Source organism: Cygnus atratus, chromosome Z (assembly GCF_013377495.2).
Source record: "Cygnus atratus isolate AKBS03 ecotype Queensland, Australia chromosome Z, CAtr_DNAZoo_HiC_assembly, whole genome shotgun sequence".
NCBI lineage: Eukaryota > Metazoa > Chordata > Aves > Anseriformes > Anatidae > Cygnus > Cygnus atratus.
Genome location: NC_066396.1, coordinates 74,913,138 through 74,929,614, shown reverse-complemented (window position 1 = coordinate 74,929,614; position 16,477 = coordinate 74,913,138). Strand labels below are relative to the sequence as shown.

Genomic DNA, 16,477 nt, shown 5'->3' with positions numbered 1-16,477 from the left:
TACTCATGGTATCTAACTATATTCCTCCAACATCTACTAAGAGATACAATTGTCACACTGCATTACATTCCCTGTCACTTATGATGAGCATCAAATATGCTGTAGAAGTACAAAAAAGTCACTTTAACCTCACCAAATTCAAAGCCAGACTATACTCAACTCTCCTATACCCATCTAACACGAGTTTTGCCCTAGAAAGCTAACACCCAAAATGAGAAGGAAAAGAGAAAGACCAGATAGCATGGAAAGCACTGCTAGATCAAGACCTCCTGGCACCTCACCAACCCCCAGGAAGAGAACTGGGATTTGCCAGGCCCTGCACTTCTCCCACCTCAACACCTTTTCTCTCTGCTCACTGATGTGCTGCCTACATCCGAGGGTAGCTTGGTTGTTCTGACAATGTATTCCCTGCCTGCAGAGAATTGGGGCACTGAAAACAAACCCATCAATTGTGGTTTTACCTTTCCCCACCATCATCCACCTGTACCCAGGTGGACAAATGCTGGCACAAATGCCAGCTCTGAACTCCATGGAAGGCATGTAACAGCAATCTTTGGACCAAGTTCTGCAAGGTGGGGTTGTGAAATAATGAGACAGCTATGTTGAAGCATCATTAAAGATGTTTCTGACACAGCTTTGTCACTCATGTCCCAGAGGGTGAAGGAGGGAGGTGTCCCACAAAGAGCTTTGGCAACAAATGCCCCCATAAATTAAAAGCATGTGAAAAAAGAATAATGTGAGAGAGATTTTTTTCCTTGCTTTCTGGATGTTGCCTCTGCTACTTTCTTTTACACTTGTCTACAACTCTTAAGATCACTTCAGAGATTAGTTCTGGCCACCAATAAATCCTCAGATGAGCTGCTGTGCACCATTTGCACTTGCTGGGATAGATCCATGGCCCACACCCAGCTAATTGCTCTCCAGCCTTTGCGGCATGCTGTGGGTCCATCATTGACCCCAAAGGGCTCTTGAAGCTACTGCAATAGGGCATCGTGGAGTAGCGTACTTGTATTTAACAGCCCTTCAGTCCTCGTGGAGCAGATTCTCAGCAGTCTGTACACCGCTGAAAGCAGTGATGTGTCAGCTGAGTGAGGGACAAAATCAATCTGATCTTGTTGCAGCATCTTACGTGGGAACCATGGCTGGATGAGGGCTTCCTGAAGTCTCCCTTCACTGCTGCTGGCTGCAAACAATGCTCCAAAGGGAGGGGAGAACATCAGTCTCTTGCACTTCCTCATCAATTGCTTCCACGTTTAACAAAACATAATATAACAACTCATCATGGACATTCAGTGACAAATGTCAGACTGCAATGATACCTCTTACGGTACAATAAAAGACCATCTAGAAAACTGCCTGCATTATTTGGGAGAGGGACTCAGATCTGCTAAGTGGCTAAAAATTAGTTTAATTATTCTGTATTTAGCCTTTAAATCTATACTTAATGTGACATTGTGTTTCTAATTAGGGACTGAAAATGTTCATTTACCATTTCTGTCATTACAGATTAGACATCACAAGCTATTATTAAAAAGTTCATATTTTGAATATAAAAAGGAATTTGTAGACTCAGACATGGACTGTAAATTCTTATAATGAGCCATTCATCTTCAGGTCAGGTTTTATAATAACTAACTGCTACAAGTTAGTTGGGACTGAGGAAAACGTTAAAAGAAAAAAACGGAAACCACGGAATGGCTTGGGTTGGAAGGGACCTTAAAGATCACCTAGTTCCAACACCAATGTGAATAAACGCTAGAATTGTAAGTGTTGCATTTAAACAGATTGAAGCCTAATTGTATTTAAAATGCCCAAACTGCTCGTGACACCTTGTTTCCACCTCTACCACCAAAACTTATTTAAAGGCACACTGCATATTGGGTAGTTAGCAAATAATATGGGCAGGGCATCTGACATGACAGCCAAGACTCAGCTAAGAAAATGCCACTTTTTCTTAAGAGCAAATATCTCAAAAATTTTAATCAAAGGACCATGCTTTATGGAAGATGGTAGGGGAGGCAGCATATTCTGGGAAACAGGCATGTAAAATATTTCCCGGCCACCTCCTTTCTTACTTATGATCACCTAACAGGTCTGCTGCCAGATTGTTTTCACCATGGAGAAATGTTATGAGGAAAGCAGGCAACATATTTTTAGCTGTCCTCCATGCACCTTTAGCCACGGCAGCCAAGCAATATACAGCTTATCCATTGTCATGGTGGCTTCAGACCAACAAAATTGGGGCCTATCCTAGCTCAGGTAGTCCTGCACAGGGTTTTGTGTCTGGCATAGCCCCTCTCAGTTGAATTCCTCTTAGTCCCAGGCATGTGGCAGAATGAAAAGAAAAGTGGTTTCAGTGTGTTTTAAGATTTACAGGGGCTTTTCAGACAGAATAGCTACTATCAATTACCTCTGCATTCCCTGCAGGAAATTAGATTTCCTGTTGTTTAATGCTACAATGCCTGATAAAAGTCTACGAATGTGTAGTTCCAACAGTGTTACATTAAAAATCTATGCCGTGGACAAAAAGGCAGGGAAAACACATGTTTTCACCCAATATAGCAGAGAGAACGTCTTTTTGGACACTACCTCTCTGATTCTGACTGATTTTTCATTTTAAATTACACTTCAATAAGCAAGGCAAATATCTGAAAGGACAGGGAAAGTATACTTGGAGGGTGAAGAATTCTTTTCCTCCTGTCAATTGATTTATTGTGTTCATGTCAGTCTTGTCTACAGGAAGGACAATTTATAGTTCTGTCACACACTGTCAACTGGGCTCATCATTCTTACATTTAGAGGACTAAAAATCTTCAGAACAGCTTCCTTCAGGCAATAAATTTGAGAGATCTTATTCTTGGTGGTGTTCATTGTGTTTCATCTGAGCTTATCGCTGTTTGTTTGCCATTTTTAACCTTTCTTCCTCTAGCTGATGGGATGAAGTAGTGACCCGTTTCTCAGTATGAAGAGCCTTTCAGTTTCCTCAGGGAAGGAAGGCAGAGATTCCCCAGAAAGCTGGACATTATGTCAGTGACAAATCCTTGTGAAGCACTGAAAGGCTCAGCCGGTGTGATCGGTACTCCTTGCTCCTGACCCCTGGCAGTACGCTCAGCACAACCAGCAATAAGGCAAATATCCACAATATTTAGTGGGCTGTCAGTGAACACCTCTGCCCACTTCTCTCTTCCTCTCTCTGGTGCCCACTGTATGTGGGGACACCCACAATCAGGGTGATATCTTTATCACCATGATACCTTTATCACCTTGGGATCAAGACCCAGGTGCTGGGCCACCAAGAGGGTATGGGGAGCACTGATTGACAGGGTGGTTAAGCCCATCAGTGTTATCAGTACCCAGGTGCTGGGCTGCCAGCGGATGGTGACGCCTATCCTGGAACAGGGAAGTGCAATGGCACAGGGAGCATTGTCTGTAAAATCAAGCAGCTACAGGCTCTGAGTGGGACTTAGACTGGAACTGCTGCTGGATGGCAAAATGGGATTCCCCAGTGGCCAGGGACACCTCCACTGTTTTCTTCCTCTGAGGAATGAGTGAGTGACTCACATGTTTTCTGTAAAGTCTTAGTTTAGGTTATGATCACATTGTGTGCTGTGATTCTACAATTCTAATTTTATCCAATTTGCAGAGGGCCTATCTAAGTGTAACTGAACAGACCGTGTAACTATCCTGATTGCTAATTTTTTTTTTTTTAGTGCAATAATAAATCTGTAATTATAACTGCACAGCCATGGTCAGTCCTCATTCATCCAAGGATCCCTAAAGATATTACATAGTGTTGGGTGACAGCCACTTTCACACAACAGCATCTGACACAGCTGCATCTGGCAAGTCGTGCCAAGCTTTACCACTCTTTTTGTTATGCTTTTCCTCCATCCTCATCTTCCAATCAGTCAGACTCCTCCTGCAAGGGAGGACTGATCACAGCCCTTTCAGGTCAAAAAGAAAACCACTAATGACTTCAGACTAAACACCCATGGATCTTCTGACTGCTTTTGGGGATAAGTTGGTAGTAGAGAAAGTAGAGAATATGTGTAAGGAAACTTTATGTCCTGTCTGGAGAAGATCCTACAAGAAGGGGACTCCAGGTGGGCAAGGGTTAGAGAGGTTCTGGATATCAGTGCATGCTTTTTCCATGTCCCAGAGGTAAGATCAGCATTCAGGAACTCTGAAAAGAAGCCATTTTCAATGCCCGTTGCACCTGCTGCAGCAGCACATCAGAACCTTTCCAAGATTTCAGTGGAAATGAGGTAAGTCTCACAGGACTTCCAGCATTACAGTTAGTCTTTTTACTGTTCTTAGTGGTTCTCTTGTCAATAAGCATGAGTCACCCCATAATTACGACCAAAAAGAGAATATTGCATCTGATCTACGTCAGAGAGGTAGTTCTATGGACAGGCAGTCACAAGCAGGTATGTCAATCTCACTATCAAAATCTGCCAGAAGTTTTCACCTTCCCTGCAAACCCGGAGGTACACCCTTGCTGAGAAAGCCCTCACTGACTTTTGTGTACCAGTTGAATATTTATTGGTTTCAATATTGATTTTGGTCACTCTGGCAGTGTTAGGGTAACTAAAAGAAACACAAAAAAGTTGATTCTACAGAATAAAATAATGAGCTAATTTAAAAAGAAAACACATACACCTAACAAAGATGTAGAGCCATATTCCATTGTGGAAACATTCACTCCTGTAACTTCACTGATCATCAATTCCCAGACCTTGTGCTAGCTGGCTCCTTCATCAAACCTGAAAGATTGCTGTGCCTCAGCTACATTTTATGTTGCAGCTGAACTAAAAATGGAGCTGAGCCTATGAACTTCCTAAGCCTACGAACCATTAGACTGTGAGATCTGACATTTATCTAAATGTCTAGTCCTTGTGCTACCTTAAGGTAACAGTTCTGAAGAAAACTGAGATTTGAGTAGTCACTCGCTGACCTACACCCACAGCTACTTCTCCTTCTCCACCAAATACCACAGGAATAGCCAGCAAATTGGATGGAGGCAAGTCGAAAACATGGCATCTACTTCAGACCTAACCTCATCTTCATCTACATGAGATCACACCTATGTCATACCTATGTCATACAGTTTTCAGGGGGATTTGATGCTACTGAGCATGATGTTGGGTATGAAAGTTATCAAATAAGAAAGCATTCATCCTGGCAAACAATATTGCCAACAAGTGACTTAATTCCTGCAGGGCAAAACTGCCTTCTGTGTAGGCCTGGCTCTGCCCAGTGCTTATTTTTTGAGTCAACTGAGTGCTGCACTCACCTCAACAAAGATGAAACAGGGGATGATGGAGTAACTTCTCTGGGTGTTGTTTCCTAAAGCCATTTCTCATCACACTTCTTGGGGAGGCACCGTTCAAAAATGTATTATCCTGAAAAAGAAAAGACAAAGATACTTCTTCAGTATGTTTTGCCTTTTTGCAAACTCCACATTTAACATAACAAGGTTCATAACATGGAGCACTGACATACCAGACCACAGATACAGACTAAACAGAGCACAAAGGTCTAACTTGTGGCTATACAAAACAATGTGAGAAGGCATTCCCTCTGCAGCAAAAAAAGCAAGTGACAGTCAGGTCACAAATCTACAGAGCAAAGAGCAAGCAACAACTGTTTTCCTGAATGACAATCCTCCTTCAAGCAAAGGCTTCTTTACCAGAACATATTGTAAAACCACATTTCCAGCCTACTAACCTGCCTACAGTGTATTTTGAATCCAGAGATGGTGGTAACTGACTTGAGAACTTGCACTTTAAAACACACGCTTATCGTACATTCACTGTACACATGATCAATGTTTATTTGCATGAAATGTGAACTACTCAAGAAGGCATCACGGCTCATGTACCCAAAAAATAACAAGCATATACAACATGAATGCAGTGAAGGATTGGGCCCATACTACAAAGTCTTTCTGGCCTGCTATAAATTAGCATATTAGCTCACAACCCCCCATCTATTTAGCATTACTTCAGGCTACTGGCTATGTTAATTAACATAGTCTTGTAACACTCTGTGCCAAGACATTTAATCTCTTTGCAGCACAAAAAGTAGGAAAGGAGAGAACAGAAGACTAACACAGAGAACTTTTACTGAGAATGTGTGTGCTTTTGTGCATACATGAGGTAACACACCAAGAAGCTGACGTAAACAATTTAAGAGAGAGGAACAGGTAGTGACCTAGGCCAGCAGGGAAGTAGGTCTGGAATAGCAGCGTGTAGCTGCCAGGTGTGTGAGACACATGAAGATGCAAATCATTTATATCAGTTTAAACATGGGCACATCAAGAAAAAGCACAAATTTCACAGAATCATAGAATATCCTGAGCTGGAAGAGACCCACAGGGATAATCGAGTCTAGCTCCTGGTTCCCACGCAAGGCAACCCGAGAGTTGAACTATATATCTATGAGTCTTGAACATTTTTTGAACACCAGCAGGCTGGGGGCTATGACCACCACTCTCTCGGTGAAGAACCTCTTCCTTATATCCGACCTGAACTTCCTCTGTCGCAGCTGCTTGCCATTCCCTGGTGTCTCACCTGTTACCAGAGAGAAGAGATCAGCACCAGCCCCTCTGCTCCCCCTCACGAGGAAGCTGTAGGCAGCCATGAGGTTACCCCTCAGACTCCTCTATTTAGGCAGGCCCAACCTCATTTCCAACAGAAATCAACACCCCAACCATTAGAATCTCCATGGGCCAGGGCCATGGGGGAGGAAGAAGGTGAAAGCTGGTGTGTTTTCCTGAATATGCTTTGCACCATATTTTGGTCCAGCTCTTTGCCCCCACTGTTGTCAGGCTGACGACAGGCCCCGGCATATGGAGCCTGTGAGGCTCACAACAGGTGTCAGTGCTTTCCCACCAGCTCTCAGTAGGGGAACTGGAAAAAAACAGCAATTAGCAGAGCATGCAGTTCAGCAGAGGCTATGAACTGTGGAGCTGGGTCAGCTGCCACCGGGTTGCTACCAGCACCAAACTCCATGTCACCACAATGCAGGCTATAGTTTTGCTGTCTATGAACTACTTAGTATATTTTTCACCTCAGCTCTCCATAATTTGACCCAGAGTTGTAAAACATGTAACGTATATGAAGGTTTTGGTGACGCGGTTCTAGGCTCAGCACAGCTATACTGTCTCCAGCGAAGCCACACTGTGTGCCAAGAGGGCTCCTTGAACTCTTTAACTATCGAAAAATGCGGTTCTGGGTCACACATAATACTCAGGACATGTTACTTCTGACAGGCTTCAGACCCCCATGCTACACCGTATCCCGGTTCTTAAAATACAAATATTCTGAATTTCAAATTGCCTGTTTTTCCAAAACACACTTCAGCGTTACCTAGGAGGTAAAATGGGCTTTATCTTAGAGATTTGTGTCTTTTTTTTTTTTTTTTTTTTTTAAGACAAGCTAATCCAACTCTATTTGAGTTGTAGAAAAAAATTCCAATTTTTTTTTTAAAATACTTTTCACACTGATGGCTCTTGTGCCACATGCCTCTGCCTTTAACCCAGCAAACACATGGTGCCTGGTAGTATTGTAGGTTAAACAGTTAGAGCTGCTTACAGAGCTTTACTGTACTAACCTCATTTTGTGCCCTGGGGATAGACTGTCAGCACCTTTTTTTGCAAATCCTGTTTTTCAAATGGCTTAGTGTAAAGATGTTAATGCCATGGCACCTTCATGAATGCCTTCCCAGACCAAGCTTTGAAATAAACAAGATTTTCTGTAACATTGTTGGTGACATAAAGCCCTGCCTTCAGTTCCAATGGCTGTGATTCCTGTGTATTCCTAACAAAAGCAGAGGGCTGCAAGCAACCCAAGAATTTAAGAAATTTTCTCAACAGATGCATGAAGCAACTGCACAGACTGGCAGAGAAGCTCAGGGTTCTTAGCAGGCATACAAAATTGCCTAATTGAATGCTAGGGCGCTCCTGATGTCATAAATACGTACCACCATGTCTGTTCTTTCAAGGTTATTGTGAAAAACTGGTTTAAAAACTGCATTTCCTATGGGGAAGCGTTTTGCATGTCAGCTTCTCTGTGATGACACATTTGTGTCAGACATGAGTAGTACGAAACCAAACAGTTGCCTGATCAGGCCAGTTAATTCCACATTCTGGGAAAACTCCCAGCCAGCCTGTGCTTGTCATAGCAGGTCTTTTCATCGGCTCCGTCTCCAGAAGGGCAAGGGGGAGGAGCAGTGGCATCCTAGTGGGAGCACATTACCTTTTGTCTCTCTCCAGCTGGCAATGAGTCCTCTAGGGATGCAGAGAACTGTGAAACACAGACCACAGCAATCCCTAGCTGCTTCAGTCTGCAGGCAGTAAGAGATAATGCACTTTTGCTGAAAGAATGGGGGAATCCTAATAAGATGTAAAACAAGTGTTCAGGTCTGACTGTCCCATTTTATAATCCACAAGTAATTCTGCATTGAACATATTTTCACAGTACAAAGTGTCTGACCAAAGCAACAGGAAATAACAGCTATAATATCAGCATCAGATATTGACTTCTCATTTTTACTTTTTTTTTTTTAATCAATTTGACTCAATTGTTAAGGAAATCATGCTAACAAATCTATAGAAGGCTTTTTAGATCCCACACTCTGTGACCTTTTAATGCCTGACACGTAAGCACTGCAAAGAGAAAAGAACTGGTTAAATCTAATCCAACTAATTAGGGACCCCAGTATAGGTAACATTAATAGTCTGGAGCTCTGGTATTATGAGGTGTTTCTACTCTTTAAACAATGTATTAGATATTACATTTGTGAATTAATTAGCATTAGGTAGTTCTCATCTTTCTCCATTTACCCTACATGCATTTTCAGAAAGCCCCTGAACCACAGCGCAGGAGGTTATTGTCTGACATTTCCTGGGAGAGCAAGCAGAGACATGGAATATACATAAGTGAATTGAAAATTAACTAAAAAAGACAGCAAAGAAAGAAGAACTCATGCTGAAGAGACTTTGTAGCTCCTGGGATCCATCCAGGGGAAAAAAAAAGAAAAAAAAGAAAAAAAAAAGTGACAGTCAAACAGCAGAGGAAGGAAAAATGTTCTAAAAAAGGCCTTTTCTTGCAGGTTACTAACTAGCAGAAGAATTTCTAAAAACCCCATTCAGGTATGCTCTAAAACTTTTTATTTGAGCATGTAGCACATAGCAAAAAGGACATGTCTAGGATAAATTAGCATTTGCTGAGTCTTTATGGTTTAGCTCCTGCAGCAGACACAGCACACCTCATCACTGTTCAGTGTTACCAGTGCTCAAACCAACAAATTGCTAGTCTGTTCCTCAGAAGTCAGTGGTCACCCGTAGGTTTTTTAAGCTTTGTCCTGTGTAGGTGAGAATTAATATTATGGCCTTACGTACTGTTACAGCATATAATGAGTACCTGGGCAACAGTGGAAAACACAAAACTCAAAAATCCAGGAGAGCTAAATCCCAGAACAGGTACCATTTATTGCAGTTTTCAACCTCTGTCTCATTTATCAATACCAATTCATGTTTCTTTTGACATTAGCTCAGACTGCCAGTCTGAAATGCAGGACATGCTCTGCAACTTAGACAGTAGTGTAGCCACTGGCATGTGTTGGACACCACTTCACCGCAGAAGGCCAAATCTGCTTGGACCAGAGGTGAGGAGAGCTACCATTGATCCACTTTTCACTTGATCCCAGGACCATGCACAAAAAACTAGAGTGGATTTCCTGTCCTTCTTAATCTAGACTGTTTCATGATCTTTTCAGCAGCAGCTAACACTGTTTTAAAATAAAAATAAAATGTTATATAAGGAGAACACAGATCTGGTATTTCCATAACAAAATTAGAGACACTTAAAATGCAAGCATTTGGTGGTTTGTAAATTAGTTTAACCTTGCATTAACAATTAGCAGCCCTCTGTTGGTAATTGGATTCAAATTATAAACATCTTCATTCTCATTAAAATAAGGATTCTGTTTACAAGTAAAAAAAAAAAAAATCACTAAAACTTCTGTGCCAGTCCATCAAGGATCAATTTGCACAACTGAAACATGAAACTGCATATGTCAAACCCCCTTTCAATTAAGAAAACAAATTCAAACTAATGCCACTGCTCAAGATGATTACCCAAGCCTTTGCAGATCACTGTGTCATTGTAAGCATTACTTATTACACTTACAGACCTTATTCTAAAGCAGAGTCCTCTGTTTCCTGTGGGGCAACAGAGCCAGAGAGAGTTGAGGCAGTTTTCCCAAAAGTCACACAATGACTCAAAGTCTAGCTTGAAAAAAGACATATTAATCTCAGACTGCTGTCGAGCATTCCATCCACTTGACTGTGGACACTTCAAATGTATTTGATAATTCCTGCACAAAAACTTTGTAGTTTTGATTGGACATTTAAGTAGTACAGGTTTCCCTTGGCTTCCTACTGAAACCAAACTGAGTTTTGAGACTCAAAACACAACAGAAAACACATCACAACTCTGCACAAGCACTGACCAAACATCCAATCTGTGGCAACCTCACGTCCACTCTATGCAGCTTCACCCCAGACATGTCCAAAGGCACCTCACTGTACCCAGTAAAACCTTGGCATGAACATGCATGTAATTTCAATCAGGTTGCAACAGGATAACAGAGGGTTAAAATATCTTTCCCAAAGCTCTTTTCAACATAAACCTAATGAATGCACACAAAAGGGCTTAAGGAATTAACAGTAAGATTTTCCTGCAAAAGACAGTCATGGCTGTTCAATGTTTTCTTGGCTAAAATATAGATATTTTTTAGTGCTTATTTGCAACACTGTGTGGTGGCATGAACCATCCCAAAATCTAAACTCTGTGAGGATAGAGACTTGTTTGTGATTCGGTTTGGATGCAAGGCAGACAGGCATACCACAAGATTGCTGGCTTGGTATCAGCACATAAAACATAGCAAAACTAGGGTAACAGCACCACATCTGCAACTATTAGAAGGTACCAGACAACTGGCACTCAATTTGCTGTCTCGAAGAGCCAGAACACGCTGCTTTCGACCTACAAAGGGGAAAGCAATCACTGGGATCAGACTGCACTCAGTCTGTGGAAAAGTGCATATAAACACTGGTGATGCACAGTGGAGCCTGGGCAAAAGGGAAGACACCCACTGAGCTCTGGTTTCCCGTCATCAAAGAGCTCTTGAGAGGCAAAGAGCCATCAGAAGCAGTAACGTGCTGTCAGACTGCTGACAGTGTATGGCCACAGCCTGACTAACGTCTGAGTCATGCTTGAGTTTTACTTGCTAACAGAGAGATTGCCTACTAGCTGATCATAAATGGACGTGAGTTTTAAGTTTCAAGACTTGCCTAGCATCTGCATCCCGGAGCACTCCCAGCTTCCTAGTTTGCAAGAACACTGAGAAGATTAGATGAACAGATGAAACAGGAGCTCAGTGCATAGGATCTAAATCTCATCACAGAATAAAAAAATATTTTAAACTTTCCTAAGAGAATAAATGTCTGGTTTATACCTAATCTACAGCCATTCAAAGAAAATGGCAGGTCAGTGAAAGTGCTCTTACCTATTTCTCTACAGAATCAATGATAAGAAACAGATTCTACATCACTAAAGATAGCAGGTAAAAGAACAAAAAAAAAACCAAAACACTACCAATACATGAAATAAACCCACACATGTTCACCATCACAGTAGACAGCACAATTTTGCAGCATTTGAGAATTAAACCAGAGGAACAATTTTTCTGGTGACCCTTTTCTGCTTGCAAAGGTAACATTTTAAGATATGTGCACTCGTATTAGCAAACCATTTTACACCAAACAATATCACCTACATATTTAAACTGGTGATCAGACAATACCATGTTACGAAGACAGCTACAGGAACAGCCATCGGGATTCACAAACTACCAATCTCTTAAAAACATGTTGCTGAAACCCAAATCAGGGTTTGATCCGCAAAAGGAAGTAATGCTAGAGGTTTTAAGAATTCCTTTGGGAGTATTTTCCCTTGCTACAAGGTTCATGTGGAAAATTGTCCAGTGCCTAAGTGATAAGCAGCAGTATAAACTCTACAGGCAGGCAGACTGATAAGGGATCTGCACCACTTACATCTTCAAGAGAGTTCAAGAGGTATGTCAGCAAGGCAGAGCTCAAAACCACTTCCTATTGCAGGCAGGAAAGTGAAATGCCAGATAACGACAAAATTTACATCCATGCCACAGGGCTGGAATTTCATGCAGGGATATGCTTCACCCCAGAATAGATGCTGCCTATGTAGAACCCAACATCGTGTAAATATCAGGTATGTGTGTGCTAATATCCAGAAGGCAAAACAAAACGACCATAAGCCTTATTTTCAACTATCACGCCTTTCCTTGCCCTGCAGGTCTGCAAAGTGTCATCACAGTTGATCTGTTTCATTTGGTGAATTCCTTGCCAAAATGCTCAGTGTATCATTTACTCGGTGTTACTTTGAATAATACCTACTAAAATGTGATATCACATCAGCAAATGACATGAATAAAACTTTTATCCTGCTACAGCTGATAACACTTCTGCCTTTCTTCTGGAAGGATTAGCAACGCATGATAAATGAAGTAGAAACCTGATGACGAGATTCATTAGGAAATTCTTTACAAATATCGAGCAGTCTGCAAAACAAACCTCACTGAATTTACCCATGCAATTAACAAGACTGATCCTACTCCTAACTTTCAATTAATTAAAAAATGCTAATTTTCTAGCTCTCACTTCATCCCTTCAGACTTTCAAGTGAATCTAAATGAAACAGCCATGCATTATCTTGGGCAAAATAAAAATACTATTTCTGGCCTTTACCCATCCTCCTGAAGGCACTTCATCTTGATTCACACTAACTGGGCTTGTAAACTCCTCTGAATAAATGCAAAATGTAATTGGTAATTTCTTGTACTTCTAACTGGCTAAAGCTCCATGAATATCTAAGGACATTTATAGCAATACAATGGCAGGTATTGTCAGCAATAAGATAACAGTTTGTAGACATAAGGAACTCTGAATTCCAAAGATAAGTAATATGATTTGTTTAATGAAAATATAGCAGTCTGTAGTTACAAAATTAACATATTCAAGACCCAGAACTGCAGCTGATTGATTTCATTAATAATGGGCACAAGACGTGTGTACTCTGCTTAGATCTATGCTAATCACTGGTTTTAAAATGTTGTACAGAGTTCTAATTTCAGTGTCACATTTGTACAGCCTACAAAGAAAATGGTCAAGAACATTTTTTGTCTACAGCTGACAGTCTTGCAAGTACCCAGGCTGGAAAGCAAATATTAAAGCATGACCTCCCAGATACTTGGATAGTACATGAAGGGTTTGTGACTAAATTTCAGCCTACAAAAACAATTCCTTTTCACTTGGTGCCTCTCCTTGCAAAGCACTGAAAGGCACTTAGGAAATCCAGGACAGTTTCAATGGAAAAAGAGACAGATCTGCCCTCTCCTCAGGCTTTTGTGGAAAAAAAGGTGGAAAAAAGAGGAAGAATTTGAAGAGAAAGAAGAAAGCAAAAGAAAACAAGGTTGTGGAATACAGAGGGTAACAATGCAAAAGTAGAGGACAATTGAACGAGATACAGAAAACTGCTACAGGATGGAGTGCAGACAAGGAAACCAATCATGAATTCTGCAGTGATAGGAAACCACAAGCCTGAAAATCCTGTCTACTATAATAAAGGGATATCAGTGTAACAGGTTCTAGAAAACATTTCTCATTTCCCCTCCCAGATTTATCAGGATTTTGCAGAAGAGATTTTAATACGAAGAAAAAATTGTCCAAAGAAATTTCCCTTGTTCAGAAAAACACTTGTATTTTACTCCAGAAAACATCTACTGTTGTTGTTTGTTTTTTTTTTTTTTTCCTTTCTGCAACACCATTTGTCAACAGTCCCATTGAAATTTGTTTAGCTACTCAAAAAAAACATTGGTTGCTTATGTGCCAGCAAAACCACAAATAAATGGTCTTTAATTTGTAAGAGGGTTTCACAGCTATGCACAGAAATAATTTGGGGAATCATGATATTAAAAACGTATTTCAAAAATAGATGCTCCATAGTCTTTTTACATGCCATCTCTGCTGAGCCTAAGTCCAAGTATGCCCCTGCTTCACGTCTTCATTGTATTTTAATTGGGTTGTTTTAGTAAATGATGCATCTCATCCTCTTATTTGCAGGATTTCATGCTCTGCTGAACAAACCAGGTCACCAAAGATCACAGTGCCACCCAAAGAAGGAGGACAAGAACTATATTGAAACCTGAAAATAAAACAAAACAAACAACAACCAAAAACATACACACTTTCCCCAGTCCCAAATACGGACAGAAGGTAAGTACTTAAAAATAACTGCCCAGTGAAATTCAAGTAGAACGCAGATAAATATTTCACTTCAAGCTCTACAGAAAAATGTGTAAATTATACTGGGGTGGGGGAATGAGGAGGATCAGGGTGAGGATGGGAATGAGGAGGATCAGAGTGAGGATGAGACTTAGAAGTCTGAACAGCTTCAATTTTTATTTATTTTTAATCAAAGCTTATAAACATGGCCCACTGACAGAAAAACATGATGATGATGTCAAAAGAAGAGCTCCTTCCTGAAATGTTTCGGGATTACTTCTGATTTTCTCAGCTCTGAATTTCTGTTTGAGTCTAGGGTAACAAAATACAGTTTCACACAGAGGTGGTTTTATTCCCCAGTGTTAAGAAGTGCCTCTTTCCCCTTTTTTCCCCCCTCTACTCTCACCTGCTCCACACCTCATGGTCCAGCACACATTTGAGTGCAATCACAAACACGGTTATGCTCTGATTTTGCAGCTTTTCAACTGCAGGAGGAAGCAAACTGGTTAGCAGGGACTTCCCTGCTGCCACAAACAGATGCACTGGAACAGATCTAAGGCAACCAGTCCCAGCACTGATCTGCCCATCTCCCTGCTCCCTGGCACTGCCACACACCAGCTTCTTTCCCAAGCTGTCCAACCAATCCAGCTGGCAGAGGTAAAAGAAGAGTCTATGGGATGCTCTGACAGACACTTGAAGGGAGAAGAAACAAACAGCCCTTTCACATCTCTCCATAAAGAGCAAGCAATGGCGTATCCATCTCCTCCTTTATTTGAAGAAGAGGCTTGTGCAAGGTGCTAGTGACTCTCAGGCTTCACATGGAGATCTCCAAGAAAATATCCAGACCCCACTCTCTCTCCTCCCACTTTCCTACTACAATGGTTGAGGAAACCAGTGCTTTTGGAGTATTCACACAGGTCACAGTGTAAGCATGAAACAGTGGGAATATCGATGAGCACAGGAATGAACAAAGGGCACCTAAGGCTGATAGTCTGGAGGGAAGAAAAATCAGGTGAGTCACATGTTTTGATTCAATTCCAAGCCTTTTTTTTTTTTTAAACCAGATGAACGCTACATTGAAAATTTCAACCCTGAATCGTGGTGAGCTAATAGTAAACACCAGGCATTTAATAAGCACAAGAGAGTGCACTCTGGAGAAAAAAATGCATTCATTTTCACCCCTCAGGGCCAAGACAGCAAGACTAAGCAAGTATTGTTAAAGCTCAATTCCTGTAGCTGAGACCACAACGTTACTCCTTAGAGTCTGGTGTGGTTAAAATCGCATTCAGTTAAACTGTACATAGTAAATTAGCTTATTTTATACTTTGTGGACACTTACAAGCATGTAAATTGGTATGCACTTGAAAACAACTTGAACCTACATAGTGTATCACAGATGATGACTGGAAATAAGCAGAACAGATTCACAATTGCACGTGGTTAAATTATGATTAAACAGTCATCTAAACACTAAAAGCTGACAATTGCACATAAACATGCCTATCCTGCCTTCTGTTGTTTGCTGGCATCCCTTTAAAGACACTACGAAGAACACGGTGTCTTCTTTAATATCCTTTCATTGTTGGCGCACCTCTAAAATGCTACTATTCTAATTTACTAAGATTACTTCATCAGCCCTTTAAAAATGAAAAAATCCTTTCCAGCAAATTGGAACACTGCATATAGAGTGTTTTGCGTTGCAGAGGAACTGGTTTCTACCATCTATTATTTTTTGTCCAAGAGCCACCAATTTATGCATTCCTGTTTTGAAAAATCCCCAATATGATATCATAAAAAGATGCAGTCACCCCAATCACAATGTTGTAAAGCTATACTTACACAATCCATTGAAAAATAAAGTTTGCCGTAAGAAACACTTCTAGACTTAGCTGATCTACTATTGCTGCTTGCAGTGATCTAAACTTTGTTTTATAAATGCACAAAACTTCTTTTCTCTATAGATATGTATACACAAGAACTCGCACACTCACTAAAAGAAGCTTTTCTCCCAGTTTTGAGATCAACGTGCATTTAAATTATACCCAATTTTCTATCTTCTGTTAGTTTGTTCATTTTTTCTCTTGCTGTGAC

General features: G+C 40.9%; 1 protein-coding gene across 1 annotated transcript in view; it reads right to left on the bottom strand.

Annotated features, from left to right (window-relative positions):
* The window catches only part of PLPPR1 (phospholipid phosphatase related 1), a 69,824-nt gene extending 64,425 nt beyond the window's left edge, over nt 1–5,399 (bottom strand). The window contains exon 1 of the mRNA XM_035564526.1: nt 5,294–5,399. Coding sequence (XP_035420419.1) covers nt 5,294–5,356 — 63 coding nt within the window. The 5' untranslated portion in view covers nt 5,357–5,399. The remainder of the gene's footprint in view (nt 1–5,293) is intronic.
* Between the last annotated feature and the right edge of the window lie 11,078 nt (nt 5,400–16,477).